General features: G+C 36.7%; 1 protein-coding gene and 1 long non-coding RNA gene across 3 annotated transcripts; both read left to right on the forward strand.

Annotated features, from left to right (window-relative positions):
• The first annotated feature begins 1,830 nt into the window (after nucleotides 1–1,830).
• On the forward strand, nucleotides 1,831–18,432 carry LOC107888428 (formin-like protein 13). Of its 2 annotated transcripts, XR_005923102.1 has the most exons (19): nucleotides 1,832–2,511; nucleotides 2,627–2,716; nucleotides 3,054–3,754; nucleotides 3,980–4,198; nucleotides 4,275–5,680; nucleotides 5,769–5,892; nucleotides 6,321–6,392; nucleotides 15,890–15,988; nucleotides 16,150–16,191; nucleotides 16,383–16,463; nucleotides 16,555–16,605; nucleotides 16,705–16,786; nucleotides 16,886–16,980; nucleotides 17,146–17,217; nucleotides 17,304–17,420; nucleotides 17,504–17,572; nucleotides 17,667–17,733; nucleotides 17,830–18,161; nucleotides 18,280–18,432. XR_005923102.1 is itself a non-coding variant. In XM_041109339.1 (18 exons), the coding sequence occupies exons 2-18, from the start codon at nucleotides 2,644–2,646 to the stop codon at nucleotides 17,997–17,999; spliced, it is 3,540 nt and encodes a 1,179-aa protein (XP_040965273.1). In that variant the 5' UTR covers nucleotides 1,831–2,511; nucleotides 2,627–2,643; the 3' UTR covers nucleotides 18,000–18,432. The 2 variants fall into 2 exon arrangements, 1 of the variants encoding a protein (XP_040965273.1); XM_041109339.1 differs by having other exon boundaries at nucleotides 1,831–2,511; nucleotides 17,830–18,432.
• LOC121225171 (uncharacterized) lies at nucleotides 10,887–11,844 on the forward strand. Its single transcript, XR_005923103.1, has 2 exons — nucleotides 10,887–11,302; nucleotides 11,620–11,844. It is a non-coding gene; the product is annotated as an uncharacterized lncRNA (long non-coding RNA).
• Nucleotides 18,433–19,545: the final 1,113 nt, after the last annotated feature.

The raw sequence follows: 19,545 nt of genomic DNA on the forward strand, positions 1-19,545 counted from the left end.
AGAATGGGGTGGCAGAGCGTATGAATCGAACGCTTGTGGAGAAAGTTCGATGTATGTTATCTAATGCTGGATTAGATAGAAAGTTTTGGACTGAGGCTGTGACGTACGCTCAACATCTCATCAATCATTTGCCATCATCTGCTATAAATGGCAAGACTCCTTTGGAGAAATGGTATGGAAAACCTGCTACTGATTATGACACCTTGCGCATTTTTGGTTCTATTGCATATTATCATGTCAAAGAATCAAAGTTAGATCCAAGAGCAAAGAAGGCTCTATTCATGGGCTTCAATGCTGGTGTTAAGGGATATCGTTTGTGGTGTCTAGAGGCAAAGAAGACGATAATCAGTAGGGATGTTACCTTTCATGAATCTGCCATGTTGAATAAGGTAAATCCAGAAGGAGTGAGTAGTACTTCGCAGCAGGTGGAGTGTACTCCGCAGCAGGTGGAGTTTGAGCAGAGTGTGGTAATTCCAGCAAAAGGTACCACTAGTGATTCTTCATTGGCAGATGCAGAGTCAGATGAGGAAGAGGTTTCTACCCAAGAACCTCAACAGCAATCAGAGCCAATTGCAGTCAGAAGGCAGAGACGAGAAATTCAGAAACCTGCTCGTTTCACTGACATGGTAGCTTATGCACTTCCAGTTGTTGATAATATTCCATCCACTTACACCGAAGCCATTCAGAGTTTAGAGAATTATAGATGGTTAGGTGCAATGGAAGAGGAAATGCAATCTCTAGAGAAAAACAAGATGTGGAAGCTGGCACAACTACCAAAAGGGAAGAAGGCGATTGGTTGCAAAATTGAAGACACTATTGAAGTTTGTGTTATGAGAAGATGTTCGAAGATGTGGAATATCGCCAAGGTGGAGATTTGTTGAATATTGGCAATATCCCACATTAGGAAAAGATAGAAATGGAGGGGGTTTGGTTTGTTATATATAGAACCCCTCCCCCTTTGGTTTTATCATCCCAAAATCTTCTCCTTTGTAATATTTCTAGAGGAAATATTAATTTGGTAGTGTCCGAGGACGTAAGCTAAATTGGCCGAACCTCGTTAAAACTCTGGTATTTTATTTCTTATTTGTTTGCTTTTATTTAATAGCTTTATGTTGGTTATATTTATTTAGTTATTATTGCTATAAATATCTAAGTGAGTTCTGTCTAGTTGTTGGGTTTTAAGCGGGACCATTGTGACCCCTCCAATTTAACTGGGAATTTTCTTAGTATAATTGTTGGCATAATAATTATCTAAATATTTCTGATAATATTGTTATTAATATTATCGTCGCTTCCGCAACATCTTGATCCAACCGGTGCAGTCTAGTTCAAACAATATTGACTTTGATAATTTTGACTAGAGTAACACTTTGATCGAAGTTGACCATTAAAAACTAACGACAATACTAACGTGACAGCACCATGTCAGTCAATAAATGCTAATCTGACGATCCACATTAATAAAAATAAAAAATATATTTTAAAACTAATTTAAAATGAACTTTAGCTAACACAACATCCACCAATAATTATATCAGTCGTTATAATTATATCAGTGTTAGTTTTTAACTGTCAACATAGTTAAAATTATTAATCAAACTAAATTGAATGAAAAACGAGAGATTAATTGATTTTTTTCGAAATATTTTTTTATCTAAAAAAGAAAAAAAAATTCTTTCCAAATTCACATTTATATCCTAAAGCCTAAAATGAATAGACATATATTTCCAGCAAAACTTGTTCTCAGCACTGAATTTCCGAAGGCAGAGTGTAAGCATTTTTGTCTCCCACATGATAATGGAAAGATAAATCGTGATGATGAGGCTAAGCGGTTTCACAGATATCAAACCATCGACAGCATGCCAACACTTGAATCCCTGTGCAACCTAATCATGGAAGAGAGAACGATTAGAATAATTGATAAATAAAATAAAATCCTCCTATCAATATTTCTGGTACGTTGATGGACTAAAAGATTGGTCTTCTCTCCACCATTAAGTATTCTAAACAAAGATGGATTCCGGCAATGGTGTTTATGAAGTTTAAAGCTTTTAGAGGTTCATGAACTAATACATGATCCTCAATAGCATAAGCCATTAGCCCATTACAGTATTTCCAACAGCAGAGCTCCTTCAATTCAAAGCATTGATGGCTATATGAATGAAGGTCATTTGTTCTTCCACCTACATTCTGTAAGCTTACATTGATGGAAGTGAAAAGGGAAAGTGAAGAATTTATAAAGGGAGAAACTTGCCTTTTCGGGTTTTTTCCCAAAATTCCCAAATCCAATAATGTTGTTTACATAATAATCGGTTCATATAACTAAATAAAAAACTTAAAAATACATCGTAAAAACAGGATAAAATGTGTAGTAGTAGATGTCGGGGAGAGATGGTGCCCACGTCATTAAAGGGTGACATAATAGCTTCTCTCTTACTTGTCAGCTGCAAAGTTGAAGCCTTGATTGAATTTACAATGCCCTTTCAACGAACTCCTTATTTCAAGGACAAGGTCTGGTTTTTTTTTTTTTTTGGTTTTGCTTTCTTCTTTTGTCTTTGTTTTGTATTGTTTTTTTTTTAGCTGTTTTTCGAGTCTGATTTTTGTTCTTGTGTTTCAACTTTCAAAGAATTCTGGGGCAAAGGCATGGGTTTGTTTCGTAAACTCTTTTACAAGAAGCCACCTGATGGCCTTCTGGAGATCTGTGAACGTGTTCATGGTGTGTTTTCTCCTCTTCCCTTTGTTTCATTTCATGTTCTTTCCTCTTTATATATATAATTGGGATTATGGATTGCGAAAAATAGAAATTCAATGTATATATTTGATTCTGGAAAAATTGGTCACTCAGGAAATGATTAGTATTTAGGTGATTTAGATATGAATTTTGAAAAGATTGCTGCTTTTTAGATTCTGGGTTCTGTTTGGTTGGTTAGAAAATTTGGGAACAAAATTCGAAGTTTGCATTTTGAATTCTCTGTTTAAAGTGTAAGAGCATATAGGGTAATTTTATGACTTGAAATAGTAGCTGACAAAATATGTGCTATGGTGGCAAATAGTTTTTGATTGCTGCTTCACTATTGATGCTTGGGAAGAAGAAAACTACAAAGTCCATGTAAATGGAATAGTTAATAATCTTCACGGTCACTTCCCGGACGCTTCATTCTTGGTCTTTAATTTCCGCGAAGGAGAAAGCAAAAGCTATATGGCCGAATTACTATCCGAGTACGATATGACAATAATGGATTACCCTTGTCAGTATGAAGGGTGTCCATTAATCGCAATGGAGGTGCTCCACCATTTCTTGAGATCATGCGAAAGTTGGCTTTCGCTTGATCAGAACAATTTGTTACTAATGCATTGCGAGCGGGGTGGTTGGCCAGTTTTGGCTTTCATGTTGGCTGCATTGCTTATATATAGGAAGCAGTATAGCGGCGAGCAGAAGACATTGGACATGATATACAAGCAAGCTCCGAGTGAGCGTTTGCAGTTGCTGTCATCCCTGAATCCAGTGCCTTCACAATTGAGGTATCTGCAGTATGTCTCAAGGAGGAATGTGGCTGCTGCGTGGCCTCCTTTGGACCGAGCTCTAACCTTGGATTGTGTAATTCTTAGACAAATTCCAAACGTTGATGGAGAGGGAGGTTGCCGTCCTGTATTTAGAATATATGGACAGGATCCTTTTCTTGTTGCTGATAAAGTTCCAAAACTTTTGTACTCAACCCCCAAAAGAAGCAAATATGTCCGGTATTATAAGCAGGTAATATCATGGCCTTTCTCTTGAAATTCAACTTGGGGAGTTCTGCTCTAATATCATGAAAAGTCATTATTCTTTTAAAATAAATCTACTTACTATGTATGGACTCGTGTCAACGTGTTGTTTTATATGCTTGCTCATATTGTCACATCTTCTTTCGTATGTGCCTGCTGTTGGATTCTACTCCAGAGCAAGTGATTGCTTAACATCTTACTATTTTTATTGCAGAAAGAGTGTGCGCTTGTTAAAATTGACATAAATTGCCATGTTCAAGGTGATATTGTGGTTGAGTGTGTCAACTTGAGTGAGAAGGAAAGAGAGAAGATGATATTCAGGGTTGTGTTTAACTCAGCTTTTATTAGATCAAACATTTTGATGCTCAATCGTGATGAAATTGATGTATTGTGGGATGCTAAGGATCAGTTTCCAAAAGAATTTAGAGCTGAGGTATATATATCATTTGCTTGCAATTTTTTCCCTCCTTTTTTTTTTGCCCTAATAAAAGGTTACCTTGTTGGTGAAGATTCTTTTCTCGGAAATGGATGCTGCTGCTTCCATTACTTCCATGGATAATTTTTGCTTTGAAGAGAAAGAAGGACTTCCTATAGAAGCATTTGCCAAAGTTCAAGAAATGTTTAGTAATGTTGACTGGTTGGATCCCAGGTCAGATGCTGCATATAATATGCTTCAACAAATGGGTGCATCATCCCAAGAAAAGTCCGACAGTGAGCGGAATAGCAGTGTTGACAGCCCTCGGTTTGGGAGATTAAGTCCTAGAAAGCTTTCGGATGAAAAAAAACTGTCATCATTACCAGGTAGCCCGAGGAGTCCGACAACTATGGGTCTGAAGACTCTGGTTTCAGCACCCTCAGAAAAGTCATCTCTTGATTCTGAAGCACATAAGGAGGCTAAGCCCCAGGACTCTCAAATTGCATCATCCAGTCAGCCTGATGCCCCACAGTCTGCTGAGATAGCCAAAGATCAGCCTTCAGAGGTTTCCACTTCTATGTCCTCTCCAGCTTCGGCAGCAGCTTCAACCGTGACAGCTCCTTTAGCACTGGCTGGCAAGGAGGACCAAGTGATCCCTACTAAATCTCCACTTTCTAAAACATCACCTGCCAAGGAGGACCCTGAGGTTAGAGTGATCTCTCCCGCTACATCTCCACCTCCAACCCTACCTGTTAAAGAGAATCAAACTATCAACGACATAACTACAGAAGCATCGGCATCTTTGGAGGAAAGTTTAGCTCAGAGAGCAACAACTCCAGCAGCACGAACACCTTCTCCTGCATCTCCCTTGAGTAAAACTGAAGTTGGTAAAGATGGACCTCCTGCAGTTCCTCCTCCATCACCGGTTATAGCTGAGTCTCCTGTTGCTGCCCCTTCACCTCCTCAAGTTTCAGCTTTTAAGGAAGATGTAGCTTCTACGGCTGCTCCTCCTTCTCATCCATCACCTCCTCCTCATTCCAAGCAAGAAGCAAGTCCAGCTGCTTCATCATTAGTACCCCCAACCCCGCCGCCGCCACCACCAACCCCAACTGATGTATCATCAGCAAACCAAGCAGCACCCCCACTCTCACCCTCACCCTCACCCTCAACTGGTTCATCATCAGCACCCCCACCCCCACCACCGCCACCCACTACTGGTTCATCATCAGCACCCCCACCCCCACCACCCCCACTCACAACTGGTTCATCATCAGCACCCCCGCCACCCCCTGCTCCTTTTGGTAAGAAGACGGGTGGTGGACCTTCAGCTCCTGCACCACCACCTTTGCTTTCTTCTGCAAATTCAAAGAACAGACTTCTTTCACGTTCTAGTAATTCAAAGAATGACAAGAAACTAAAACCATTGCATTGGTTGAAGTTATCCAGAGCTGTGCAGGGAAGCCTATGGGCTGAAGCACAAAAAACGGGTGAAGCTTCCAAGTATGTGCCGCTCTGCTAAGTTTGGATTTTTCTTTTGAAATTTGTGGTGTCCTTTTAAGTCTTATGGAGCAGTTAACACTCTTTGTAGGACTCCTGAGATTGACATATCAGAGCTAGAGAATCTATTCTCAGCAGCTGCTCCTAATACGGATCGTGGTAATAAACAAGGTTCACGTACAGCAAAAGGACCAAAAACTGAAATAGTGCAACTGGTAATGCATTTTTTAAGAATTAAGGTTCATTTTCTTGTTTCATAGATGTTACCATCCATCTGTAGTTATAACCTTACATACTAAGCAGTTTAACTGTTATATAAATTCATCCTTTATTAAATACTAAGTGCAGTTTTTATCCACCTGTTTGTCATTGCTTATCTGCTTCATTGCCATAGAAAATACAAAGCATTTTAATACTGCTCCAAATTGGAAACTTGGTGCAGATAAGCAATGATAGATACTCATACATGAATTGGAAACTTGGTATGGTGCAGATAAGAAATGCTTTCAGTCTGATTCATGCTCACACATGAACGAAGAATTTATAGTTTATACCATCAGCTGTTTGATGATGATTGTCATTTCATGAACCTAGTCGTTATATATAGAGTATGCTTTTTATTAGTACTTGTTCCTTCTTGCAGATTGACCACAGACGTGCATATAATTGTGAAATCATGCTTTCAAAAGTGAAAGTGCCCTTGCCTGAGTTAATGGTAGGTTGAATGGTATTATTTACAGCATGCAATTATTTACTTACCTAAAATTGTTGCTCTAAAACCTTATGTTTGGATAGTTTTAATCCTAAAATCAACTGCAAACTCACATCCTAGCAGTAGAGTGATTTTTCCATATTACCGATTTGTTGCTTATTCATCTTAACACCTCTTTCTCTTTATTTTTAACAAATGTACATGTAAGAACTCTGGCCTTCATACTATCCAATGTTTTAGATTGTTTCAAATGTCACTAAGTTCTGATGGACAGTGAAAAGCTTAGCTCATATGATCCTTAAGGAGAAAAGCGTGCTGTAATTTCAGGATACCAAGGGAACTGCTGTTATATTAGTATAGGATGTACTCAAACAATATGGATATTCATATTAGTCTTTAATAATATGGATGTCCACTCAATAAGCTTAAATATCAAATTGCACGCACAAATGCATCTTTCCAAAAAGGAAACGGTTGTGCTGTGTGGATATGGTTAATGATGCAATTAGAGATGAATACTCTGTATTGAGGAAAAAACTCTCTCAAAGTATATATTTCTTATAAATATGTACAACTATATATACATGTAGGATTTAACAACTAAGAAAATAATATCTCTTAATTAGAATCTCTAAAAATATCAATTGTAATCTCTAAAGATACTATTTAATAATATCAAATAATCAAAGATTCTCAACACTCCCCCTCAAGTTGGTGCATAGATGTCTCATATGCCTAACTTGCAAAGAAGATTATGATAAGTCTTATAGTTGAGCCCTTTAGTAAAAACATCAGCCAACTGTTTTTCGGATGCTAGGTAAGATAGACTTAAAGAAACCATTAGCTACTTTTTCCTTGATAAAATGACGATCTATTTCGATGTGTTTGGTTCTATCATGTTGTACTGGATTTTGAGCTATGCTCATGGCCACCTTGTTGTCATAGTACATGGTTGATCCATTTTCATTCAAAAACTTCAACTCTTCCAATACTCAGCCTCTGCACTTGATCGAGCCAGAACACTTTGTTTCTTGCTCCTCCAAGTGACTAAGTTTCCTCTCACAATAGTACACTAACCCATTATAGACATTCTGTCATCAAGAGAGCCAGCCCAATCTGCATCTGTAAATACTTCTATCTTGAGATGATTATTTTTTTTATAAGAGAATACCTTTAGTCGGTATAGACTTCATATAGCACAAAATTCAGAATACTGCCTGCATATGAGCTTTGAGAGGATCATGCATAAATTGGCTTACCAAACTAACAGCATAGGCTATATCAGGTCGAGTATGAGCGAGATAAATTAAACGTCCGACGAGTTTTTGATATCTCCCTTTATTCATCATTTCACCGATCTCTGCTTGTAACTTGTGATTACTCTCAATAGGTGATTCTGCTGATTTGCAACATAACATGCAAATCTCTGTCAGAAGATCTAAGACATACTTTCTTTGGGAAATAAAAATTCTATCTTTCAATCTGGTCACTTCTATTTCGAGGAAATATTGTAACTTTCCCAAGTCTTTGATTTCGAATTCCTAGGCCAATTGTTTTTAAGTCGGGCCATTTCTTCCTTGTCATCTCCTGTCATAATTATGTCATCAACATAAACTATAAGGAGAGTAATCTTACCCTTGTGATGTTTTATAAAAAGGGTATGACCAATATTACTTTGTAGATGGCCAAAGGACATCATGACCGTACTAAATCTATCAAACCAGACTCTGGGAGATTGCTTTAGTCCATATAAGGCCTTTTTCAGTTTACATACTTTCCCTTAAGTATCTTTATCCTTGAATCCTAGAGGAACTTTCATATACACTTTTTCTTCTAGGTCTTCATGTAAGAAGGCACTCTTACATCAAACTACTGTAAGTCTCAATTGAGATTTGTTGCACATGATAAAAGGACCCTAATGTGTTCAATTTAGCAATTGGAGCAAATGTTTCTTGATAATCCACTCTATATGTCTAAGTGAATCCTTGCGCTACTAATCTAGCTTTAAGTCTTTCAGTTGAACCATTAGCCTTATACTTGATAGTGAACACCCATTTACAACCAACTAATTTCTGCCCATTAGGAGGATTAACTAGTTCTCACGCCTTATTTTTTGCTAAAGCCCTCATTTCTTCAATCATAGCCTTCTTCAATCATAGCCTTCTTTCATCTTGGATTAGTGATGGCCTCTCTCTAATCCTGTGGAACAGATATAGAGAACAAAGACAAAGCAAAAGCTCTATAGGATGGGCATAAGGAATCATAAGAGATAAAGTCAGAGATAGGATATAAAGTGCAAGTTCTAACACCTTTTCGTTGGGCTATTGGTAATTCTAAATCAGTAGCAGCTTGAGGTAAAGAAGACTCACTTGACAGTGAACAGTCAAGGCATAAAGTAGATTGTATGATGGTATCTTCTTTCTTGCCTTTTCTAGTGTATGTCCGTAGATCAGGCCTATCTAACAACCGTCCACTAGGCTTCTCTTGAACCAAAGTCTCTGCTAGAACTAAATTCTCCCTCGAAAGAGTAACAAAATAAGGTCTCATCTCTTCATTTTCAATAACCTCCCCCTGAAGAGATGGTTGTGATGAAGAAAAGTAGGATTCATCCTCACGAAATGTTACATCCATACTTACATAATACTTTCTAGGTGGGGGATGATAACATTTGTAACTCTTGTTGTGTGGAAGAGTATCCAATGAAAACACATTTGACTACGCGAGGATCCATTTTGCTCCCATGTTGAATATGAACGAAGCATACACAACCAAAGACCTTTGGTGAAATTGGGTAATCCGTTTTGCCCTGTTAAGTTTCTATGGGGCTTTTAAAATCAAAGACCTGAAGAGGCATCCGATTAATGAGATAAGCCGCAACCAAAATCGCATCCTCCCAATAAGGCTTTGGGGGATTCATAGTGAACATAAGTGATCTAGCAACCTCCAAAAGATGCCGATTTATTCTTTCAGCAACACCATTTTGAGCACTTGTACCTGGACAATTGGTCTAATGCAAAATCCTATATGATTCCAAATAATCATTAAAGTTATACTTGGTTCCATTATCAGTTCACAAAATTTTAACCTTAGCATCCAACTGAGTAGTAATCAATTTGTGAAAATAACGAAAACATGAAAAAACATCACTTTTGGATTTTAATAAAATATCTATGTCATCTGAGTGTAACAGTCAATAAAAGTAACAAACCAACAATTATCAGATAAAGAAGTAATGCGAGTAGGGCCCCAAACATTCGAATAAATAATCTCAAAGGAACAGTACTTCTATTATTATGCAAATGATAATTGTTTCTTATATGCTTAACAAACTCAAGGGCATAAAAAACTAAAGAGTCTAACTGAATTCTTGAAAACAAATTAGGAAACATCTTGGCAAGAATAGTAAATGATGGATGTCCTAACTGTCTATGCCACTGAATTATCTTCGGGTTGATATCTTTATTGTCTCCAAATAATGCTTGAGATATACTGTCCGATCGATCCAGAAGATATAAGCCATCACACAATCTATGGCCAATCGATTTTCCTGTCTAGAGGTCCTGAAAGACACAATGATCAAAAAAGAATTCAAGTTAACAATTTAAGGCTTTAATGATAGTACTAACAGATAAAAGGTTAATAAAAAATTTAGGGACATAGAGGGCAGAGTATAAAGTAATATTGGAAGTACAAACAATAGAACATTTTCTAGAAATGAAGGTAAGGGAGCCATCAGCTAGTCGCACACTATCTTTAGATGCACAAGTCGTATAGTTAAATAAGCTTTTGTTTGATCCTCACACTGGAATCAATAATCCAAGAGTCAAAAGTAGATAGAGCGGTTAAAACAATACCTAAGTTCGCATGATTAGACTTGGCAATCGAGGTAGAGTCCAATTGAGACAAAAAGCGTCGAAGATGTTGAATCTCGTCCGAGATAAAACTTTCAGCATAAGTGGACTTATTCTCTATTGTCACAGAGTCTAACAAATTTGCTTAAGATCGAGAATTACCCCTCATTTTCCACCACGACCACGAGTGGGACGATCATGCAACTTCTAGCACGAATCTTTAGTGTGTCGAGGCTTACCACAGTAGTCACACGTCAAGTGATCCTTGGTAGACTTACCACCCGATGGACTATACTGGTTAGCAATAAGGCCAACATTCTTTAAATGTGGATTATAGAGCATAACACCACGACGACTATCCTCCTACTATACATAGGAGTATGACATATGAAGAGAAGGGAACGGAGTCTTACCAAGAACTTGAACTGAATCTGATCATACTCAGTATTCAACTTAGCCAAGAAATTAAAAACACGCTCATTTTCCACCATCTTTTGAAAATTTTCAGCATCCTTGGCACAATTCGCTTGAAAATCGGTGATAATAATGAGGTTCCTGCCACAACTCACTTAATTCAGCAAAATATTGAGAAATTATTAGCTCCCATTGTTTTGTACCATGGACCTTATTATGGATCTCAAAAATTTGTGCATCATTCTGTAGGAATATTCTGTAAATATTTTAAGAATATTTTGTAGATATTTTCTTTATTAAAATCCATTATTTTAAGGGATCATATCTCCTATTTAATATCTTTCCTAACTTAGAGTTTCCTAAAGTAGTGTCATAGGTTGTATATAAAAACTCTGATTTATGTTCTATTTAGTATAAAATACTCTGATTTCTACATGGTATCAGCTTAGGTTACGATTTCTTTTTCAACCTAGACCATGTCCGAAACTCCTTCTCCTACTTCGGAGATTACTTCAAATCCAGAAAATTTTTCTGGTTCCGATGCTCCATCAGATTCTTCTGGTCTGACTATCACCTGCCATCGATTGAATGGCAACAATTTTCTTGAAGGGTCTTGTGAAGGTAATCTGGTCATAAAAGATCCAGAAGGTAACCTTTCTTCTACTGCATTTTTCTCCTCCCAGTTGACTCCTAATTGGATCCTCGATTCTGGTGCTACGGATCATATGACTGGTAACAAGGCATTGTTTCACAATTTTTTCCATACCTTTGGTAAAGCTGTCAAAACGGCTGATGGTACCTTGTGCAAAATAGAGGGACATGGCACTGTTATTCTCAATGAACAGATTGCACTTAAAAATGTTCTCTTTGTACCAAATCTGGCGTGCAATCTCATCTCTGTTAGTAAATTGTCCACAGACTTGCACTGCTCTATAATTTTTAATGATCGTGATTGTACTTTGCAGGCACTGAACTCGAAGAAGATGATTGGTAAGGCCAGCTTGCATAATGGTCTCTACATCCTCCCTACCTCTCCTAAAATCGAGATCTCCAAGTCATTTACCGCTTTAGGAAAAGTTGATACTGTTATGTTATGGCACTTTCGTTTAGGCCATCCTAGTTTCCAATACCTTGCAAAATTGTTTCCTGCTCTATTCATTAATAAAAGGCCTAATTCTTTTTCTTGCAAAGTTTGCTCTCTTGCCAAACATACTAAATCATCTTATTTTCCTTCTACATACAAGCCTTCTTACCCTTTTGCTTTGATCCATAGTGATATTTGGGGCCCTTCTCGGGTGAAGAATGCTGATAATTGTAAGTGGTTTATCACTTTTATTGATGATCACAGTAGGATAACTTGGACTTATTTGCTGAAAGATAAATCTGAAACTGCTAGTGTTTTTGTGCAATTTTATAACATGGTTCTCACTCAATTTGGGTCTAAAATCCAGCTCTTTAAATCTGATAATGGCAGTGAATTTTTTGCTAGGTCTTTAGGTGATTTTTTTAAGGAAAAGGGCATAGTTCAGATTAGTTCTTGTGTTGGAACCCCACAGCAAAACGGCGTTGCCAAAAGAAAAAATAGGCACCTTCTTGAAGTTACTCGTTCTCTTCTATTTACCACTAATGTTCCTAAATATTTGTGGGGGGAAGCCTTATTAACTGCCACATATTTAATCAACCGGATGCCTAGTAAGGTTTTAAAATTTCAAACGCCTCAATCTATATTTTTGCAGCACTTTCCTCATTTTAAGCCTATCTCCTCCATTTTGCCACTTAAAATTTTTGGCTGCACTGTTTTTATCCAAAATATTGCTCCTAATAAGTCCAAGTTAGATCCTAAGTCTTTAAAATGTGTATTGGTTGGGTATTCTTCACTTAAGAAGGGTTATAAATGCTATCATCCTCCTTCTAAACGATTTTTCACCACTATGGATATAACATTTTATGAGCAGGATTCCTATTTCACTCAGGCTGAAATTCAGGGGGAAACATGGAGTGATTTTCAGCCACAACAGGTATCTCCTTCTAATCTTCATTCTCAACCTTCAGAATTGCCATCTTGTTCGCCATTACGTGCAGATCTGTCACCTGTGAATGCTCCCATTGATTCTCCTGTAGTACCTATGACTAATTCACCTACACCCACTTTAAACACTCTTCCTGAAAATACACCTACTCCAATTGACAGTCTTCAAAAAACACCATCACCCAAACAGCTTCGTGTCTACACAAGAAAAAGAAGACATATCCCTGAGACTGTTTTGCAATCTGATTCTTGCCGAGAATTGGATTTGGGTCCAGCTACCGAAATGGAAGAAGAAATCAGTAAGTCCACTACTCTAGATAACTTTCCTATTGCTATTAGAAAAGGGGTTAGACAGTGCACCAAGCATCCTATTGAAAAATTTACTGGTTATAATTCATTGATGCCGTCTTTTCAAGCATTTACAGCAACTTTGGATAAAGAACAGGTTCCCACAAGCATAGCTGAAGCTCTAAAGGATCCAAAATGGAGAAGGGCTGTTGAAGAGGAAATTTGTGCACTAGAGAAAAATGCTACTTGGACCATTACAGACCTTCCTCAAGGAAAAAAGGCTGTCGGCTGTAAATGGATCTTTGCTGTAAAGTATAACTCCAATGGCAGTATCCAATGATACAAAGCTAGACTAGTGGCCAGAGGTTTCACGCAAACATATGGGATAGACTTCACAGAAACTTTTGCACCTGTGGCAAAGCTTAACACTATTCGAGTACTCCTAAGTTTGGCTGTAAATTGCGATTGGAAATTACACCAACTTGATGTAAAAAACGCATTTCTTAATGGCAAGCTTGAAGAAGAAGTCTATATGCAATTGCCACCTGGCTCAAAGTCTATTGAAGGTAGCAACAAGGTTTGCAAGCTCAACAAGTCTCTATACGGGTTAAAACAATCACCCAGAGCTTGGTTCGAGAGGTTCACTAAAGTCATTCTTCAAAATGGCTACAAGCAGTCCCTTGCCGATCATACGCTTTTCATCAAGGTAACTTCTACAAATAAGAAAGCTATCCTAATTGTGTATGTGGATGACATCATTCTTACTGGAGATGATGAGGAAGAGATTAGCAATTTGAAGAAGTTGTTAAACAGGGAATTCGAAACCAAGGACTTGGGAAAGCTAAGGTATTTTCTAGGAATGGAGGTGGCAAGATCAAAAGAAGGACTTGTGATCAACCAGAGAAAGTATGTACTTGATTTACTCAAAGAAACTGGTTTTCTTGGCTGTAAGCTGGCTGATACACCAATGGAGGCAAACTTGAGATTCAATAAAGAAGATGAGTCCTTAGTAGACAGAGAGAAATTTCAAAGGTTAGTTGAGAAACTAATCTACTTATCCTTGACAAGGCCAGATATAGCTTTTCCCGTAAATGTGATAAGTCAACACATGACTAATCCTACTGAAGAGCATATGGCAGTAGCAAATAGAATTCTCAAGTACTTGAAGAAAACTCCAGGACACGGCTTAATGTTTAAGAAGACACAAGACAGAACTGTTAAGATTTTTACAGACTCTAGTTGGGCTGGAGATCTCACTGAAAGAAGATCCACTAGTGGGTACTGCACTTTTGTTTGGGGTAACCTTACAACTTGGAGAAGTAAGAAATAATCTGTTGTTTCAAGAAGTAGTGCTGAAGCTGAATTTAGAGCACTAGCTTTGGGGATATGCGAAGGAATTTGGCTACTTAAATTACTAAAAGAACTTGGCACAAATCAGGAGGATCACTTTGAAGTTTTGTGTGATAATCAATCTGTCATTCAGATTGCCAAGAACCCAGTTCAACATGACCGAACAAAGCATGTTGAAATTGATAGGCATTTTATTGCTGATCAAGTCAACAAAAAGACAGCCACTCTTTCTTACATTCCTTCAGAAGGACAGATTGCAGACATTCTTACCAAGGCTTTGCCAAAACCTGTGTTCAATAAATTCCTATTCAAGCTGGGATTATACAATGTATATTCTCCAGCTTGAGGGGGAGTGTAGGAATATTCTGTAAATATTTTAGGAATATTTTGTAGATATTTTCTTTATTAAAATCCCTTATTTTAAGGGATCATATCTCCTATTTAGTATCTTTCCTAACTTAGAGTTTCCTAAAGTAGTGTCATAGGTTGTATATAAAAACTCTGATTTATGTTCTATTTAGTATAAAATACTCTGATTTCTACACATTCCCAATAAGAGAGTAGGTGAGAGCAGCAGCATTCCAAATCTTTTCCGCAATATCAAGCAACAAATAGGTTTTGGAAATATGGGGTTGTATAGAGTTGATAAGCCATGCCATAATAAGTTGGATCCCACTGACTAAAGGTTGAATCAATGAGTTCAAGTTTCGATGATTTACCGGTGAGGTACCCCTGCAAACCACGAGACTTGATAAATAACAAGTAGGACCTTGACCAAGCAAAGTAATTATATTCATCAAGCTTCACAAGGCTAATTTGCAATGAGGGATTATCAGTTGAAATCACGAGCTTCTCGTCTATAGACATAATGTTGGGAAAAAAACAACTAAACCCCAAAAAAAAATCTGCTTGCACAATTAGAACAAAAATACAAAAAAAAAACACCAAATATGTCCCACACAAAAAACTTAGCCAAAAACACACCTCCACTTAAAGGGAATGATCAAAAGAGAGCAGAGAGCACAGCAACGGCATCGGAAAACACACGGCGGCAGCAGGTGGAGTCCACGCGCGGTGCGTGAAACAGAGCATCAGTAGCTTGCAAAGGCGAGTAGGGCCCACGCACGGATCTTTTGGTCACTGGAGTTTGGGGTTTCGCCGGCAAATGGATTCCAACTCCAATGGTAGGGGCGCTGAGAAGAAAAAATAAGGATAGGGTGAAAAGTACCAAATTTGTGTTTCTAGTGTTTGTGGGAAAAAAAAATTAAATAAAAAAATCTCAAAAATCGGATAAAAAATCTAATACCATGATAAAATTAGAGATGAATACTCTAATATTGAGGAAAAACACTCTCTCAAAGTATATATTTCTTAGAAATATGTACAATTATATATACATGTAGGATTTAACAACTAAAGATACTATTTAATATCAGCTGTAATCTCTAAGAATACTATTTAATAATATCAAAGAATTAAAGATTCTCAATATAAAATAGTCAAAGATTCTCTACAGTTAACAGTATCTCGTATATGTTAGCTTATGCTATTTAGTGACACTGTTGCAGAGTTCGGTTCTCGCCTTGGAGGAATCAGCATTAGATGTTGACCAGGTTGACAACCTCATAAAATTTTGTCCTACCAAAGAGGAGATGGAACTACTGAAGGTGAAATGAATTATTATTCAAATAATAAATTTTTAAAATTCTTCATCATATTAACATTAGACTTGATGCTCTCTAATCATATGCCTACGGTGCAGTCAAAACATCTTATACTAGTATTATCTTTTCCATAAGTTTAACTGCATTCATAACTCCTTGTTCAGGGCTACACTGGAGACAAAGATAAGTTGGGAAAATGTGAACAGGTATGTAGGATTTGATGACCTCCGTAATGAATTATTCAATCGAGCTATGATATTTAATGGCAAACTACATAACCACTATGGTTCAGCTTCCATAGCAGCTCATTGCTGAGAATGGAAGTTTTACTTAATATCTTCTTTTCGCTAATTAGCTACACTCTCGTATCAATATGTTTCATGGACCTCTGAAACAGTTCTTCTTGGAGCTAATGAAAGTCCCGAGAGTGGAATCCAAGCTCAGGGTATTCTCTTTTAAGATTCAGTTTCGCTCCCAGGTTTGATCCTGAATCAGTATCCAAATTGAAGAGTTGCTAAATGTTATTTGCTTATCATTGTTATTTATCGGGACTTGAAACTATCCTTTAGGTTTCTGACCTTAGGCACAGCCTCAACATTGTAAACTCTACAGCAGAGGAGGCAAGTTATACATTATTTTTGCCTGCATTCATTTTTTACGGAACACCTTTCGCTATCCGACAATTGATATTGCATTAATGTCGGAACTTCTTTTATCAGATCAGAAATTCTGTCAAATTGAAGAGAATAATGCAGACAATTCTTTCGTTAGGAAATGCTTTGAATCAAGGAACCGCAAGAGGTGAGTTAACTATGATTTGGCTGGTAATGGAACAATGCTAATGCACTATCATACATTCATATCATCAAATATTATCCAATGTCCGTGCGATTGCTTTAGGTTCTGCCATCGGATTTAAGTTGGACAGCCTTCTTAAACTAACAGATACACGTGCACGGAACAACAGGATGACTCTAATGCATTACCTTTGTAAGGTAGGATTTCTTGTGACCATAACAAAACCTGTTCTTTCTCGACTTTAAAGCCTATATGAAATTTGCAGTGATTTTAAAGTACGTATTTGATTTTAATCTGGTAACTAGATGTAAAAAGTCTTAACATATTGAGTTGGTCATAATAATCTGAATAATAAATCATAGGTGCTTGCTGATAAGCTTCCAGTTGTACTTGATTTTTCGAAAGATGTTTCGAGTTTAGAACCAGCAGCAAAGGTATGTTACTCGTTCTTAATGCAAATAGTTTTAAAAGATTCAAGTTATAGCTAGCATCTTGTCGCTAACATGCGGATTTCCTTTAGATACAACTGAAATTTTTGGCAGAGGAAATGCAAGCCATAAGCAAAGGATTGGAGAAAGTTGTTCAGGAACTGTCGAGTTCCGAAAATGATGGACCTGTGTCAGATAGCTTTCGTGAGGTATTTTAAGAATATAAAACACCTACATGTACATGTACATACACATATACATATTTCTTTTTGATTGTCCTTTTGTTTTTCAGAAATTAAAAGAGTTCCTTTGTTTTGCCGAAGCCGAAGTGAGATCCCTGGCTTCATTATATTCCGGGGTGGTATGTCTCTTGCTTTGTTGCAAACAATGGCATTCTTACAAGTTACAACCATTCACCATATCAAACCGTCCTTACCTGGGTTCTGTATCGACAGGGTAGAAACGTGGATGCATTGATTCTTTATTTCGGAGAAGATCCAGCTCGATGTTCCTTCGAACAAGGTATTTGATCGAAAAAGTAAAAACCTTCAACTTTATTATCTCTCTTTGTTCACTAGCTTATGAGGCTTGGAATGTGCTTTCTTTGTGATATTGTAGTTACTTCAACTCTACTAAATTTTGTGAGGATGTTTAACAAAGCTCACGACGAGAACTGCAAGCAGCTTGAACAAGAAATGAAAAAATCGGCGGAAAATGACAAGTCGAAGATGCAGGATGAATCGAAAAACATATTACAAACTTCTATCAAAAGCAACAATGTCAAATGATTCAAACATCAGCAAACTGCCTTCTCTTCCCGAGAGCCGGTAGGGGCAACCGAACAATGACGGTGTAGGAATTCTTGTCGAGAACCGATACATCATCAAACAAAAGTGAAATGTAAATATCAAAAGTGCTGCATTTCACCACGAACTCGATGCTTCTCTAAGGCAAGCCTTATACTAACACATACCGATCCATTTTTCCGCCATTTCCCGAGTTTTGATTACCTTAATACTAATCACTGACTTAGGTCTTTTTATCATTTTCTTTTTGTTGTTGAAGCAGAGATGGGGAGTTAAAGTTAAACTACTCAGTTACTATAGATCAACTTGTAAACTAATCCACTCAAAGAACTAGTAAGTAGTTTTTCAAGAAAGATTCTGGGGATTGTGAATCTCATTTTTCGTTTCCCTGATCAAAAAATTTTGTTTATTATTCTATTCTTTTTAATTTTATTTCTTATGAACTTAACAAATAATTGTAGAAACTCTATATGATTATTATCTGCCATATTTATTGATGGGGCTCTTACAAATAGCTGTATGGCCAAGTGGGTTGAAACTTGTGCGTTAACATATATTCAGCATAACGTATAACTTTCTCGGAAAATTTCAGCTAATACCGATGGTGTTAGACTTTGGGATTTGCATGAAACGCGTTGCAAAAAAAGAATTAGTACACCCAAACACGTTACAAATTTAGATTGGATGAAACTGGTGTCGGTGGCAAAATAAGAGTAAAAAAAAAAACCTTTAAATTTGTACATATATATGAAGGCAGTAGGCAGCTGTTTGCATGAAATGTCTGTCGTGACGTGCTTTTTAAAATAGAAAGACACCTTTCAATTTATCAGCTTTTTTCATGTACCTACTGGATTCAGGCATTCGCCCCTTACGCCAGACTTTTCTCATGTGTATGCCATTTTTTTTTATTACCTGAATTTTTGAGAAATTATGTACGATTTAGTATTTGTAATTTACTAGGGTAATTTTATATTTTTATAATTTTAAATTTTAAAATTTCAATTTTTATGTGATTAAATTTTGTTATAGGGTCTCCCTAAAATAGAAAAAATTTTATTTAATTTTTTTAAATTTTAAATTAATAAAAATAAAATTATATTTTGTCTTCTTAAAAATAATAATAATTTAATTTAATTATTTAAAATATAGGCTATTCAAATGGTAAAATTATATTTTTATAATCATAAAAAGTAAAATTTAATTTCGACCCCAATAAAAAAAATTTTGCCTTTGCCCCTAGCAGTGAATATATCATCATGTGTACTGTATAATGCTAATTTGCTATATTTACTTAATATTAACAAAAGATAGTAATATTATTTTAATTAATGAATTTAACTGTTATCACTTAAATTAGAATTGAAATTTAAAATTTTGAATAGCGTAGAGAATAAAAATGATCAAATTAAGTCAATTGAGTGGTACAGTTACTATCGCAACAACTAAAAAAATGAGTTCGAGTGCATTTAAATACGTTATTCCTCAAACTGGGGAGGTGATACAGGTAGAAGTAGGTATTTTATAAAAA

The sequence above is a fragment of the Gossypium hirsutum genome, chromosome D13 (genome assembly GCF_007990345.1).
Source record: "Gossypium hirsutum isolate 1008001.06 chromosome D13, Gossypium_hirsutum_v2.1, whole genome shotgun sequence".
In the NCBI taxonomy this organism is placed as follows: domain Eukaryota; kingdom Viridiplantae; phylum Streptophyta; class Magnoliopsida; order Malvales; family Malvaceae; genus Gossypium; species Gossypium hirsutum.